Source organism: Teleopsis dalmanni, chromosome 1 (assembly GCF_002237135.1).
Source record: "Teleopsis dalmanni isolate 2A chromosome 1, ASM223713v2, whole genome shotgun sequence".
In the NCBI taxonomy this organism is placed as follows: domain Eukaryota; kingdom Metazoa; phylum Arthropoda; class Insecta; order Diptera; family Diopsidae; genus Teleopsis; species Teleopsis dalmanni.
Genome location: NC_051846.1, coordinates 124000459 through 124017097, shown reverse-complemented (window position 1 = coordinate 124017097; position 16639 = coordinate 124000459). Strand labels below are relative to the sequence as shown.

The 16639-nt window shown below is 33.9% G+C and overlaps 1 protein-coding gene across 1 annotated transcript; it reads left to right on the top strand.

Moving 5' to 3' along the window:
* Positions 1–12474: 12474 nt before the first annotated feature.
* Positions 12475–14771, top strand: LOC119665903. Its single transcript, XM_038075161.1, has 2 exons — positions 12475–12481; positions 13423–14771. The coding sequence occupies exons 1-2, from the start codon at positions 12475–12477 to the stop codon at positions 14769–14771; spliced, it is 1356 nt and encodes a 451-aa protein (XP_037931089.1).
* Positions 14772–16639: the final 1868 nt, after the last annotated feature.

The window sequence follows — 16639 nt, the reverse complement described above, 5'->3', positions numbered from 1 at the left end:
TTTGTAATCGGATACTTTATTTTTACCAGTGTTACTAGTTTATGACCAAGTAGCTCAATGTTTTCGAAGACCATTGATGATATGTACTTGGCAACACTCGAAACTGCGTTGTATAATCAGCCAAAAGTTTTAATTGTTTTTTTATTTCCATTCGAACCCTTTTAACTTTTAAATAGGTTCTATTCGTCATAAGACGGATCACTTTCGACAAAAAAATTAGTTCAGTTTTAGTTCTTATACATATTCTTTATAGTTATGAAACCATGCAGTTCTTTTAGAATAACATTGAAGTTAGGTTCAATGTTCCCCTGCTTAATATTTTTTATTTTTCAGTATCAATTATTCTACATCTGGTTTATGATTTCGTTCTAATATAACACAGTAAGCGAATTTATTAATGAACTTCCATATCAAATTAACCAAACTCCAAAGTGCGAATATACAAGTCAAGTACGGCTAATGAATGTTGACTCTGAACTTTAAATCTGGCAGTATGCGGGTTAAATCCCTGGTACTTGCAGGCTCGAAAAATTTTTTAGGAATAATTAAATACAAGAAATAACTCAAAGACCACTAATAATGGGTACCTTGTTTTATTCGAAACAGTTGTATGATCAAACAAAAATTTAGTTTAAAAGTAAATTGAATTTAAAATTTAATTTCTTTCAGAAACCTTTCCATTTATTTTAATAATGAAATAAAAAATTAATGAACAAAAGAATATAAGATATTTAAATTACAGTTGTTTATTCGTAAAATCAAGTAACAACCACTTTATGTTATATATGTATGTATATAAACAGTTGAATTATTGCAACTAGATAAATTAAATGTCGTGGCAAAAATAACGATTGTAGACGTGTAGTTAAATTATAAAATCAATAATCAATAAAAAAACGATTAAGTGTATACAAATTTAACACATTTAATTTTTTCAGGTTTTTGTAAAAGACACTGTAGTTATGCGCTGGTTTATATTGCTTGCATGGGTTTCACCTATACTATTTGTATCAATTTACTCAATAGGCAGATATTTTAATCCGCATGATAATAGACAGTGAGTTTCAATTAAAGTTATATTGCCGATTTATTAGCTTTTCAATGTTTATGTATATTTTCAGTTGTTGGATGGATGACAGTCTTTTTTTGTGGATACTATCTGTGCCGATTTGTTTTTCCTTATTCGCGAGTTTAGGTATGTATTAGAATCCAAGAAAATATAAGACAAAAATGATCAATTTATACATACATAAAGTTTTTCTGATTAACGTCTTGCGCGTTATTATGCGTAAGTTACATCCGCAATCAGCTCAGCCGGCACCATTAGCCATACGTAAAGCAGTGCGGGCAACAATAATTTTGGTAAATTTTTTTGTTTGATTTTATTTAAATATTTTTGCCTTCTTATAAGATAAATTAATATTTGATTTTCTAATCGTGAACAGATTCCATTATTCGGGCTACAACACTTTCTACTACCATATCGCCCAGAGAGTGGCACACCACTTGACCGTTACTATCAAATGCTATCAGTTATACTTGTTAGTCTACAGGGATTTGTAGTTTCGTTTCTATTTTGTTTCGCTAACCATGACGTTACTGTTGCAATACGAATCTTATTACATCGTTTTTTACCAACATTAATTACACCACCTCCACCTGGAAGCAATACTGGACAACTAGCTACTACAACTCCTAGCCGGGAGTTGGTTGTTTAAGATACATATTAGTACTCTGAAGTGTAAACATATAGTAAAATAAAAATATTGAAATAGTTATATACATTTATTTTAAGTGGCATTTTCAGCAATTATTGGCTAATTATGTAAGTATATAAGTTTTAAATCAATAGAATTCAATTAGTATTTATAATTGAGCTTATGTAACTTTATGTAGCCAATTTAAAAACTAAGTAAAAAGGAATTATTTGTTCGCATCATATTATGAGATAATAAAAATTAAAAATCATCTATTTGTACTACCAATAACCATAATGAATTTATTAATTAGTAACAAGGCAATTCTCATAACTATATGATATTTAGTATTTGTATATACTCTTAGTATGTAGGTATAGTATTTCATAGTTGGCATAACGTTAGTATAAACACGGAATATGCGTCTTCACAGTTCGACTTCTATCAAAAAATTCATAAGTGCATATATATACAAAGCAGAAAAAGTCTACGGTCACCCACAAAATTTTTCTTAAATTTCGCTCAACTCTTTTAATTTTTACTCAAATTGATTTTTGTTTTCTGATTTATGTTGACCAAAGAAACAACAATTAAGTTCAAACATAAAAAATTAGTAGTTATTCTTTAAAAACAAAAAAGTCTACGGTCACTTCTTAAAATGTAAATTAAAGCAATTAAAATTAACAGAAATCTTAAATTTATTAGCCTGTGAGATGACCTTAGTGTTTAATAACCTCTTTTAGGCGTCTTTACATGGACTCAACCAGCTCTACAAAAAGTTAGGTTGTCTTAACCCCTAACATTCTGTTTTTTTCTATCTATTTTGGTTTTAGTATATTTAGATATCCATATTTGTCTATTGTAACTCGTATAAATACTTTCTATACACCCCCAAATCATTATGACTCCACCACCATGTTTCATCGTTGAAATCAGGTATTGTTTATGATAGTATTGTTTATTGTTGTATATGATTTTCTCTACACATTTTGGTTGATTATGCAACGTCTTTTTCTATCTGACAGAGTTGAGGGGCGACCAGTGCGTGGTTTAGAAACGTAAGTACTCGGCTCCTTGAAGTTATATATAACTCCCTGCACAGATGAATATTGGCGACCAATATCTTCAACAATGTTTTGTCGCACAGTGTGACAGAACCCAAAATCAGAAATTTTGTGCGACTATTTGGTTATTAGAAGGAAAAATTTCATGAAAAAACTCGAATACCTTTTTTGGTTATTGCAGATAAAAGTGAAAATGACCACGAAAAAATTACTGACTTTTTGTGCAATTTCGCTAATAAAATTTTATTGATAATTAAAATTAAAATTTTTTTACACATAATGAATAACAATGATCATTTTTGAATAAATTGTAAAAAAGCTATAAGGGTTTAAAGTTGGTTCAATTTTTGCGAAATCGTAATCGTAAACGATTTAATATGAAAATTTTGTATGGGAGGTGGGTGTGGCAGTGGATGGAAAACCATAAAAAAATTTTGGAATCTAGATAGTAAAATAAGTTTTCCGGACACCAAAATTTAGCCTTCTACCAATTATAGTTTTTAAGTAATCTTGGGACCACGGCAAATGCCCCATGTTTGGACAAAAATTTCGGAAAGTTTCGGTAGGCCGATTTGGCTCAAATTAGATTTAAAAGAAATATCATCTCAAAAACTATATTTTAGGACAATTTCATGTCAGTATCTCTACTGGTTCTGAAAATATCGAATTTTGATCGCCTAATTTTTTGTTCTGTCACACAGTGCGTCGTTTCTTCAAAATTTAACCGTTATTTGTCGATCAGTCACATTAATTTCACTACATATTATAAAAATTTACATAAAATTTATACAAAAAAAAAATTTTTAAATGACTAATTTTTAGACTCTTTAGAAAATCAACTGGTAATTAAACTGGTAATCATTTAATGACACATTTATGCTTGCAAGCGAATTTATATTAACGGTAAAGCTGAATATTAAGAAATGAGCGTATATGGGTCATTCTTTTACAAACCGGACGGATTTTGGCAAAAAATGACCTCATGATCTCCGATTTAACTGAAATTTTTTTATGAGCTCCTTTCATAAAACAAGAAGACCCGTATCTCGGGAAAAAATTTTGTGATTTTTTTCCTAGGAGATATGGACCCATGGGGTTTTGAGAATTGGCCTAGTAGACACATTTTCAAATGGCTATATCTCAAGTTCTATAAAAGGTAGAAACTTACAGCGTTTCAAAGATAATTGATTAAACTTTTATAAAATTGTTTAAACAATTAAAATTGTTTATACTTAAGTACTAATATTAACTATTAAATTTCAAAAAAAAATTGTTCTTAAAATATATCCCCTGGGATTCCATTTTTTATAGTTTATTATACGGTATAATTATGTTAAAATTCATAATTTGAAAACAGAAATGATGCGGAACTAGTTAAAAATTTTATGTTTTATGTATACATTTATTTTAGAAATAAAAAGTAAACATTTTTGTATCGCTTTCCTTCGAAAATTGATTTCATGATACTTTGGTGCGTATGAGTAACGTGAAGGACACCTGATTAATTAATTTTTTTTAATTACTTCTAAAATGAATATCACAGTGGAAATATTTATTTTTGAAGAAGAATTTATATATTAAATTGAATCAAAAATAAAAAAAAAATTTGTGTGACATATTCCTTTTTTTTTTTTACTGAAAAGTCGTGTGTATGTGTTTGGTGTGATATGAAGGATAAATAAATTTTTAAAAGTACTTCTAATTACAATATCGTCCTGAAATTTTTGGGTTTTATGTAGAATTTTATTACTAAACGAAATCAAAAATATTATATAAGAATATATGTAGTGTATTCTTTGAAAATTCATTCAATGAAAATGTAGTACGCATGTGCTTGATGTGTTTTGCGGGAGAAAAAAAATATTAAAAAATTTCAAAAAATAAGAGGTTCCTGAAAATTTTTTTTTCGTAGTAAAATTTAAAATTGAATCTAAATAAAATATAAAAAATGGAATCCCAGGGGATATATTTTAAGAACAATTTTTTTTTGAAATTTAATAGTTAATATTAGTACTTAAATATAAACAATTTTAATTGTTTAAACAATTTTATAAAAGCTCAATGAATTATCTTTGAAACGCTGTAAATTTCAAGTTTGTACCTTTTATAGAACTTGAGATATAGCCATTTGAAAATGTGTCTACTATGCCAATTCTCAAAATCCCATGGGTCCATGGTTGGTTGGTTGGTTGCAGTGGCAGGTCATAAGATAACTTCAAATTTACCTCAATTAGCGATTTTTCGCCGTTTTGTTACCACATTCCTCGCAAGAACCCTAGTATAGAAGAGTAGAGACTAAGTCCATCCCACTGAATTTAGGTAATTTAATAGGTCTTTCATCTTCACCATTGAGCAGTCCGATAAATTATCACAAAAGTATTTTCCTAAGAACCTATATCTTCTGCATGCTAGAGCTGGGCATTCACAGAGAAAATGTATTATTGTTTCTTTCTTCTGCGGGTTTCTACAACTTCTGGAGTGAGAGTTATAGGGAATACGCAGTTTCTCTGCGTGAGTTCCTATACACCAATGACCAGTAAGAACTGCAATAAGCCTTGCAGTGTTTACGCGATCTCTTTTGATCAGTTCCAGGGACTTATTTTTATTATAGATGGGCCACGTTAACCTGGAAGTTGCACATGACCTTAGTGCTTTCCATCTGTTATTGGCGAGTTGCAGAAAGTGAAGGAAGGTACTTCTTTGGATGGTTTCCAGGGTAATATAAACTGGTACCGCCAGTGACACGTCTAGGGAGGCACCAGAGCGGGCTAAACTATCAGCTTTCTCATTCCCTACGATGTTCCTATGCGCAGGAACCCAGATGAGTGTGATATCGGCCAACCGATTTAGCTCGTCGATTGCTTCTCTACATTCTTTTACTATTTTTGATTTTGTTATAAAGGATTCAAGAGCTTTAATTGCTGCCTGGCTGTCAATAAAAATAGCAACACTACATCTGTTCTCGATGTGGCTTGCAATTTGCCGACAGACTTCTCTTATTGCTAGGATTTCAGCCTGAAAAAACCGTAGCCTCATTAGGTAGCCTAAGAGAGTTATTTATATTTTTAGATGGTGCGAAGATTCCTGCTCCTGCCCCACCGCTAATTTTCGAGCCATCTGTATATATTGAGATATCGTAATTTGCTTTAAAATTTTTCCTTTTCCACTCATTTCTTGAAGGGAATATTGTCTGAAAATTCCTTTAAAAGTCTATACACGGATTCATATAATCCGATGTCATCCTATACAGACAATTTGGAACTGTACCTAGAATCCGACTATGTCCATATGTGCGTTCCAACCATACGCCTGTTACTTTTAGTCTTACAGCGCTATTACAAACTATGTTTTTAATGTGAAGATCAATAGGTAGCAAATGTAGCATCACGTTTAGGGCGTCCGAGGGAGTCGTCCTAAAAGCTCCTGTGATGTCTACACATGCCGTCCTCTGAATTCTGTTAAGTTTTTTGATATTATAGCTCTTGTTTAGAGCCAGCCACCACACGACAGCACCATACGTGAGAATTGGTCGTACAATTGCCGTGTATATCCAGTGGATAATATCGGGACGAATCCCCCATTTTTTTCAAACATCCTCTTACAAGAATAGAAAGCTACACATGCCTTCTTGATACGAAGATCGACATTGTGTTTCCAGTTTAACTTACTATCCAACAGAATTCCTAGATATTTGGCTTTTTCCGATAGTTTTAACTGTTGCCCGTTTAGTGAAGGCAACCTAAAAGTTGGTATTTTGGTTTTAGTAGTAAACAGCATCATTTCAGTTTTTCCTGGGTTAATACCTAGTCCACAACCCGTGGCCCAGGTATATATCTTAGCCAAGGCCCTTTCCATAATGTCGCTAATTATGTCAGGGAACATACCTGATACTAGAATAACTACGTCATCCGCGTATGCTACTGCTTTCACACCTATCTTATCTAGAATATTAAGAATATTATCCACGACCAGCAGCCACAGTAATGGTGAAATAACCCCTCCTTGTGGCGTCCCTCTACTGACGTGCTTCATTTGGGTTATGCTGCCTAACTTTGATTGAATAATCCTTGTTTTAAGCATAGTAACTATCCAATTTTTAAACTCTTCCTCTAAACCTATTCTGGAAAGAGAGTCATGAATAGCTTTATTGCTTACATTGTTAAAATCCCCTTCAATATCTAAAAAGGTTGCCAACGAGTATTGCTTGAAATGAATCGATTTTTACAGTATGACCTCATGTAGAGCTGTTTCCGTAGATCTACCCTTTCAGTAAGCGTGCTGGGATTTGGAGATTGGAAAACGTTCTACCTTTTGTCTTAGGTGGAGCTCTATTACCCTCTCCATTGTTTTTAGTAAGAATGAAGTTAGGCTAATCGGCCTGTAATCTTTGGCGGACTCATGTCCGATATTGCCTGCCTTGGGTATAAAGACTACTTTAACCTGTCTCCAACTAAGTGGTACATAACTGTATTTAAGACATGCTTTGTAAATTTCCCCTAACCATGGAACTACTAAGTCTTGTAGTTTTTGTAACATAATAGGAGCACCCCATGGGTCCATATCTCCTAGGAAAAATATCACAAAATTTTTTCCCGAGATACGGGTCTTCTTATTTTATGAAAGGAGCTCATAAAAAAAATTTCAGCCAAATCGGAGATCATGAGGTCAAAACGGTGTCCGAGTTGTAAAAGAATGACCCATATGCAAAAACAAAAATTGTTGCTTTTGCATATAATTGTTTTTATTTTTTTTTAAGTCAAAATTTTATATGAACTTTATCGTTGTTTCTTTGATAAACATAAAATAGAAAACAAAAATCAATTGAAGTAAAAACTAAAAAGTGACCGTCAGAGCTGTGCATTAATGATCACATTTGTAATTAAATTACACTCAATTATAAATCACGGAGTAATTTAATTGATAATTGAGTTTCCAAATTACAAGTATAATTTAATTGAAAACCTCAATTACGAATTGCAGTATAATTATAATTTGTAGTTGAGTTTCTAAATTGCAGGTATAATTTTTACACTACACTACGAATTACGTGTAGTTTGCAAAAATAATCTAGAGAAGAGAAAGCATCGAAACTTCTTGGAGATGATAAACGAATCGAAACTATGGTTGGATTTTGGGTTTTAAGTACCCCGCATTTAGTTTGTTCTCTCATATGTAGTAAGTAGTAAGTTTGTTCTCTCATGTGTAAAAGTATTCCATTAGAACTTCAAAGCAGATCAAGAGGCAGCAAAATTTTTTCTTTTGTACTCAAATCGAAATATGAATATGTTGCATTGTTGCTTTTTTTTCATGAAATTGTGAATTAATATTGCTGATTTTTTTTTGTTTCCTGTCTTGTGCAGTGATAGAAAATATATATTTAGAAATGTGAATATTTTTGTTTCTTTTGTTAGGTTCCGTGTGTACTTTCCTATGCTTTTGCTCTATGATATTTGGCAAACGTATTTATAAATATATGTGCGCAAGTATACATGTATATACATTTATTTATACTATGAAGTTGCTTTTATGTTTTTTATGTATTGGATTGTTGTTTTTTTTTTTAATAAATTTAGGAAGGTGTCTATTTTGCATGATTTTATTATTATTTTTGGTTTTAAGCGCTAATATACATGTGTGTCAGAATGTGTATACATTTTGTTGTTTTTTTTGTTAAATTGATTTTACATTTGCTTATGAGTGGCGCGTACATTTTTTTAAGCAAATTTGGAAGGATCGTTGTTTTTGTGCATCAAATAAATATGTTATTGTTCTCTGTACTTACTAAAGTGAGAGGAGTAGATTTCTTGAAGTGTGCCCAAGATTAGATCTTCTGTTTTAATGCAGTTAGTGACAGATGGATTAAGATAGGTCTACAAGAATATCTTTGTTTACTTGCTTTATTATAATTGAATGCCTATGGTATGTGGTTCTTGAAAACATTTATAGGGGTTTTGTGAAGAGCTTTCATCGCTATGTTGCGTAACTGTCATGGAATTAATCTGTAAATTCTGTGGAATCCTTGACAAGGCGTCAGCTACCTTATTCGCTCTACCAGGCTTGTACTTTAGCTCGTAATTATACTCCTCTAAGATTGCTTTCCATCTTTTAAGCTTACTATTTGTATTTTCGTTACTCAGAGCGTAAGTCAACGGCTGATGATCCGTGAATATTTTGACAAGTGCTGATCCATATAGGAAGTTTTTTAATTATTTTAGTGCCCATAAATTTGCAAGCATTTCCTTCTCATTAGTGGCAGAATGCTCTTCAGTTTTACTTAAAGTTCGTGAAATGAACATGATTGGCTTATCATTCTGAGCTAACACAGCTCCTATTGCGTGATTTGAAGCATCTGTTACCAATTGAAATTCTTTCTTAAAATCAGGATAAGTGAGCATAACATCCTGAGATGTTAGCGAACTTTTAAATTTATCGAATGTTTCCATGGCTTTTTTATCAAGAACTATTGATTTTTTTTTTTTTAGCGTTTAGGGTTAAGGAAAGTTATTGATTGGGTTTACTTTAACTGGATTTGTTCTTATTCCATCGAAAGATATTAAAAATCCAAGAAACTCGACTTCCTGCTTTAGAAATTCACTTTTATCCAGCTGAACTTTCATTGCTGCTTGTAGAGTTTGAAAAATTTTTTTTATATTTTCAATGTGGGATTCTTCATCTTCGCCAAGAATAATTATGTCATTAATGTAAACATAACATATCTTCCCAATATGTTCTCTTAATATGTCATCAAGAGTTCTTTGAAATATCAAAGCACCATTTTTTAAACCGAAAGGGAGTCGCGTAAACTCATATTTTCTGTGGTTAACAGAAAAAGCGGTTTTTTCTATGTCGGCCTCTTTTAATGGGATTTGATGAAATCCGCTCTTGAGGTCAATGACTGAAAAATATTTATTTTTTCCCAATTGGGCAAGTACATCATTAATTTTTGGAATGGGGTATCTATCTGAGACTGTAGCGGAATTTAACTTCCTGTAATCGACAATCATTATATAGCATGACCGTGAAGGTCTAATTATGCCATGATCTAATAACTCTTTAATCTGTTTTTCAATTTCATCTTTAAGTGTTACTGGATATGCATAATATCTGGAGTTAACGGGATCATCCGCAGTAGTATAAGTCAATTTCTCATTTGGATCGGGATAACTTCTTACTAATTGACTAACTTTCTGTCTTTGTTTTTGAGTTAGATGATCTGTTCGGATATTAATTGCATTAACATCCTGAAAAGGCTGTTGTTTGATTGCAACTTTTATAATATCATTTATTAGCATAAAATTTTGCCGTGCATGAATCACAGCTGAAATTTCTTTTAAACTGTCATTACCTAAAATTCCATGAAAAGATGTAATGGTTGGCAGTAAAAATACTTTAACCTTTATGGTTTTTATATTAAATAAATTTATATATCAAATTTATATATTTATAAATTTTATATCAGTTTTTCCACCTACTGAATTAGCAAAAAGTATATTTTTATTTGGTAAGAGATTTTTTATGAGAGAGGGTTGGATATAATTTTTATTTGACCCAGTGTCAATTAAAAGTCTAAGAACCTTATTATCGCTCGACTTGCGCTCAAAATATGGCAAAGACTAGTTGCTCATTCTAAAAAATGAACATCCGTAAGATCGGTGCACTCCTCAGGTATTTCACAGGATTCACCTTCTGCGTAGTATTCGTCCAAAGATTGCTGGTACTCGCAGTCCGTACTTTGTAAAGTTTCTTCATTAAAATTTTCATATGTGTCAATATGAAAATTTCTTTGAAATTTACGTGGTGGTGCAGCCTGAAAAGATGCAGGCCGTGGCCGTTTTCCTACGTATCGATTATTGTACGCTGGATTATTCATATAGTTTACCGCCTTTGACCTTAGTGTTTCGTCTACTTCCATGGGTATTGGTGGCGGAAGTGGTTTCAGACCGAATGGTCTTGGTGGTGGTACACTTTGGTGATTGTTAAAGCGCGGAATGTTTTGAAATTTATTCCTATTGTTAGGTTGTTGATGGTAATTTATTGGTTTTACTTGAGGTAAATACGCTAATTGTGGGTAAAATTGTTGAGGTAGTAGGGGATTAGGGTTAGGGTAAGTTTTCCGAGGTGCAATTGCTGGTTTTCTTTCATACAGATTGTTGTGTGCATAATTCGAAAAGTTTGCTCTGTATTGTTGATTTTCCAGTTTAAGACATAAGTGAAGCGCTTGTGAAAGGTCCGCTGGTTCGCGAATTCCTAAGAGTCTGGGCAAATCTCCTTTGAGTCCCCTCACAAAAATATCCAAAGCTTTACTTCTATATGTTCTTATTAGCATTTGCATAGATTCTCTATCCATTTCCGTACACGAAATCTTGTTTGTGATTAGCGAGAGATCTTGATAACATCTTGATAAAACTCATTGATAGTTTTATTTCCCTGCATCATTGCTGTCATCTAATATTCTAGGGTGTTAATATCCCTTTTGTCAGCATAATGCAAATTGAGACATTTAATTATACTATCCCAATTCAATGGAGTATTGTATGACTCTAAGATATTGTCAGCATTCCTTACGATTTTGTTTCTAACTACAATGAGAATTCCAAAATATTTTAAAGTACCTTTTTGTGCTTCATAAAGATTTAAAACTCTTTTAACACTTTTCCAAGTGTTAAAAGAGTGTTCAGTGGATTTCCACTGAATTCTCTAAGACAGCGGACAACGTCCGGTATTTTGTCTAACTCATTTAGGTTTGCCATATGACTTTCATCTATACCCTGATCTATTGCTACTAAATCACTACTCGGATTTACTATGGCTTCTACCGTGTCCCTACATTCATTGATGTATACCCTACGTACAATGCTAGTAATTAGTATCTCTAATTCTGGTGCCGCATTAACTGATGGAGGACTTGGGTTTAGATTTGGATTTGAAGCATTATTGTTATTGTTATTATTGTTATTTGGGCTGTTATTGAGAGGTTGATTTAATACAGGTGGCCTAATAATATTCGGATTCATTTTGATTTATTTTAATAAGGATAATATTTAGTACAATATAAATTAGTGTAATAATAATATTGTAATAACAATTGAGTTTAATATATTTATATTAGAAGTAATATACAGAATCTTACAATATTCCAATTGCTTTCATTATTTCTTCAGCTCCAGATGATTTAGATAACGGCAGCGTTCTGATTTTCGCCTCTTTTTTTTAGCTGTATTTTTTTTTTATAAATTATTGTAAATTGCTTGTTTATTATTTAAAAGTTTTAATATTTTGTTTTAATTCACTTTACATTTCTTTATTTTGAATTATTATAAATTGTTTGATTATTTCTTTATTATTTAAAAGTTTTAATATTTTGTTTTAATTCACTTTATGTTTCTTTATTTCAAATTATTATAAATTGTTTGTTTACTATTTTATTATTCAAAAGCTTTAATATATTATTTTAATTCACTTTAAATTTCTTTATTTTAAATAATTATAAATTGTTTGTGTACTATTTTATTATTTAAAAGTTTTAATATTTTACGTTATTTTCACTTTATTTTGATTCTTTTTATGCTTCTTAGTGTAATGAAGCGGCTGATACCACATGTAACCCCTTTTTGCAATTAAGCTACTCAGGAGCCTCTTTCTTCACATGTACACTAGAGTTTTTTTAATAATTTGAGAAATTTTATTGGTATTTCTCTGAATTATGTTCGATTATGACGAGTTTTTTTATATTTTTAAATCCACGTTATTGTTTTCGCAAAGTTATTTTCAATTTAGAATTTTCTAAAAAAAAATTTTTTTTATTTCACAAATTTATTTCCAATTTTTATATTTGGAGTTTTCTTAAAAATTTTGTTTACAAAAGTATTTCCACTTTTATATTGGAAATTAATTATTTATTTGATTAACAAAATTATTTCCACTTTTATATTGGAAATTAATTATTTATTTGTTTAACAAAATTATTTCCACTTTTAAATTGGACAATTTTTCTTTTTTTGTTTGTAAGGAAGGAAATATTCACATATTTTCAACCTACATAGTTTCAATATAACAATAAGCAAGCAACAACACCAACACTAGTAACTTCAAAAGACATTTTAGTTACACATCACAATACACTATATTTAACACGCAACATATAAGATAATTTCACTCACTTTAAGAATTTTCAATATGATCTAAAATAAAATAGCTTAATTTTATTTAATACATATTATATTAAAATAGGGGATCCTAGTATTTCACTAGATGGACTCGCAGGTGAGACTAATCCCAAGTACTCACCCCCTTCGAAAGGAGGGCCTACACGTGGTGATCCCTGGTAACGCTTATAGCGGCTAATGCGAGCCAAACCCGCACCTTCCCATTCCTAAATATTCCCTACTATCAACATTTCAATACCCATATCCCTCTCCACCTCCATCTTCCCCCCCAATCCGGAATTTGCACGTGTTCATCGGACTTGTTTGCAGTCGGGGGTAACAGACTGTATTCTAGCGTCGCACCTCAATGATACCTGCCCGCCTCATTGAGTAACTGTGGGCTTACCGTGTTATCGGGGGCTATGACACGGCGGACCTCCTTTCCCCCACACTCGTGGGAATTTAATGGAACATAATTTGAATAAAAATAATAAAAACAATATAAAAAACCAGCAGGAACACACACTGCAAATAAACTGGTAAATCGGTCGGAGTCTGATATCCAACATACCGATCGCCAGGCACCCTTTCCAAAACGGAAAGCGGAAAAAAGTACTGAGGGCAAAGAAGCTAGGAACAATACTAGCTCTCTGCCAACTGAATCAAAAACGGAACCTTCGTTACGAAAAGGAAGTCAAGGAACTCTGGGTTCAAAGGTTGCACCAAAAGATGTAACGATCGAAACACTACCACAGCCCTCGACAAGCACTGGACTAACCTCCGGCCAAAGCTTTCGCGACGCCAGGAAATCTACTGGTTTGAGCGGTGCGGGTACAAAATGGTACCTGCGCTATCTCAAAGAAGGCTTAGCACCGGAGGCAGCCAAGGAAAAGGCGCTCAATCGGCCGAGGGGCAATCAAGACTCTAAGAAGAGGTCTGCCCAAGAAATTAGTCCGATCGATCATCAATCAGCTAAGAAAAGAAGAGGGAATGAGAAACCTCCACAAGCAAAGGATGGTACGCAAATGGCAGCACCAAAACAACCGAGAAAAATAATATCGGGTAGCAGTTACGCTAATGTAGCCAAGAGCTTAAGAATAGCAATTCTTCCGAAATCTTACCCGGAATCAAATCTCTCTAGGGAGGAGCAAGGTAAAATCGAGGAACTTCTCATTGAGGAGATGTATAAAGGATGGGATGCCAAGCTACGATTTAGCGGGATACACTTTCGCCCAGGACTTATACTGGTTGACTGCGTAGACGAGGATGCGGCTAATTTTATCCATGGAACGGCACCTAAGCTGAACAGATGGGAAGGTGCTGAACTCACCACGTGTGTCGGGGACAAAATACCGAAATTACACATGTTGACAGTCTACCTCCCAAGAGCTAAAGGGGTCGACACGGAAAAGCTGCTAAAACTACTCATAACTCAAAATGAGGGTCTACATACTCAGATGTGGAGAGTTTTTAGCAGCAAGGATCTGAAAAATGGCAAACTCCTAACAATCGGGATTGACAACCGGTCTCAGGAAGCCATAACAACCAACGGCTGTAGGATCTTCTACAGGTTCAGTTCCGTACCAATTCACCTGCATAAGGGACGAGACAACAAGGAAAGAAGTAACTCAGCTGGGGAAAATACACCAGCTGTAGGAACGATACCTGCAACTGTTGCGGAACTAGTGGAGGAGGAGGCGACCAGGAGCGAGAAGATTGAAGATATCAGCGTGCTACCTCACGAGAGTGAGGACATTGAGAATCTAGATCTCTCTCTACTGAACTTGGCGTCCGAGGAAGACTCCGAAAGAATCTTTCTGTCAGACATCGACGACGGTCTGATAGAAGAAACGAAGGAGGAATAACCACCTGATGACCAGCACTGGAAACGCCCAAATAAATATCCACCATGCAAAAGCTGCGTCGGCAGTTATTGCAAGGGCTACGCTCAAATCGAACCTGAGCATAGTGCTGGTCCAAGAACCCTGGATTTACAGGGGTCGAATCTGTGGTTTGACTGCAAAGAATATGCAGACAATTTGGGATGTAAGATGTGATAAACCAAGAACCTGCATTTTATTGAATATTAATATCAACTTTATCTGTCTTTCAGAATTTCTCTCCAGGGACCTCGTTGCCATACAGATTCCGGCTAACATCAACGGAGTTCTACGGAACGTAGTCGTAGCTACAGGTTATCTACCAGGAGACGACACTCAGGTACCATCTGCAGAGGTCGTTAAACTGGTAAACTACTGCGAGAGAATGAAATTGCCTCTTATACTCGGTTGCGACTCCAACGCACACAACGAAGTTTGGGGAAGCACTAACACCAATATAAGAGGTGAGTACCTTTTAGAATTTATAACTAGTAAAAAATTAGAAATATGTAATGTAGGTAATACACCAACATTTGTAACTATCTCACGCAAAGAGGTCCTAGATATTACTATAGGAAATTCTCGAGGTTGTGAGCTTGTGAAAAACTGGAGAGTATCCAGTGAACCATCTATGTCTGATCATAGAATTCTAAGGTTCGACATTGAAGGTTCACCAATTAACAAAAAAATTTTAAGGAACCCAAGAAAAACAAATTGGGAGAACTACACGGAAAATCTGAAAGACAATCTTGTCCAATTAGGGCTAGATGAAATCATTCAGAATGAAATTCAATTAGAAAATTACCTAGAAAACCTTAATGGGGCCATACTAAATGCATATGAGGATAGCTGTCCATTAAGCCTGATTAACTCCATCAAGGATGTGCCTTGGTGGAACAATGACCTTAAAAACCTAAGAAACACTGTTAGAGGACTTTTTAACTACTCAAAGCGAACAGGAGACTGGTCAGAATATAGGAAAAAACTTACTTTGTACAATAGAGAAATTAGGGCCTCTAAACGCAGAAGCTTTCAAAAATTCTGCGAAAGCATAGAAAGCACTACGGAGGTATCAAGACTCTACAAGGTACTTGCAAAAAGCAGTAGCCTCACCTCCACAAATCTCAAGCGAGAAGATGGAAGTTTCACCGAAGGTGAAGAAGAAAAGATACAACTACTTCTGGACGTACACTTCCCAGGATCCTCTACAACTCTAGGGACGGAATCAGAACACACTGAACCCCCTAAAACAGTAAAGAAGGATGATTGGAAATTTGCCAAAAATATAATCACAATGCCTAAAATCAGGTGGGCGGTAAATTCGCTCAAGCCACTGAAATCTCCAGGTATTGATGGTGTCTTTCCGGCATTACTTCAAAAAGGAATTGAACAGCTACTAGGTCCATTAACTAGAATAGCCAGAGTCAGTATTGCATTGGGATATATACCAAACATGTGGAGAAGGGCAAAAGTGGTCTTTATTCCGAAGGCGGGCAAGAGAGATCCTACTCACCCGAAATCCTTCAGACCAATCTGCCTCACATCCTTCCTACTTAAAGTAGTAGAAAAAGTTGTGGATAACTATATCAGGAATACTACACTGAAAGTAACTCCACTATACAGTCGCCAACATGCCTATAGGGCAGGGCAGTCGACAGAAACGGCCCTGCATCAACTAAGTAACAAGATTCAGGACAGCATAGATAAGAAAGAGATAGCAATTTGCGCTTTCTTAGACATTGAAGGAGCCTTTGATAACACTTCACATGAGGTTATAAACTCAACTATTTCTAAAAGAGGAATCAATGGCACACTCTCACGCTGGATGAGCAATATGCTTCGCACCAGGAGAG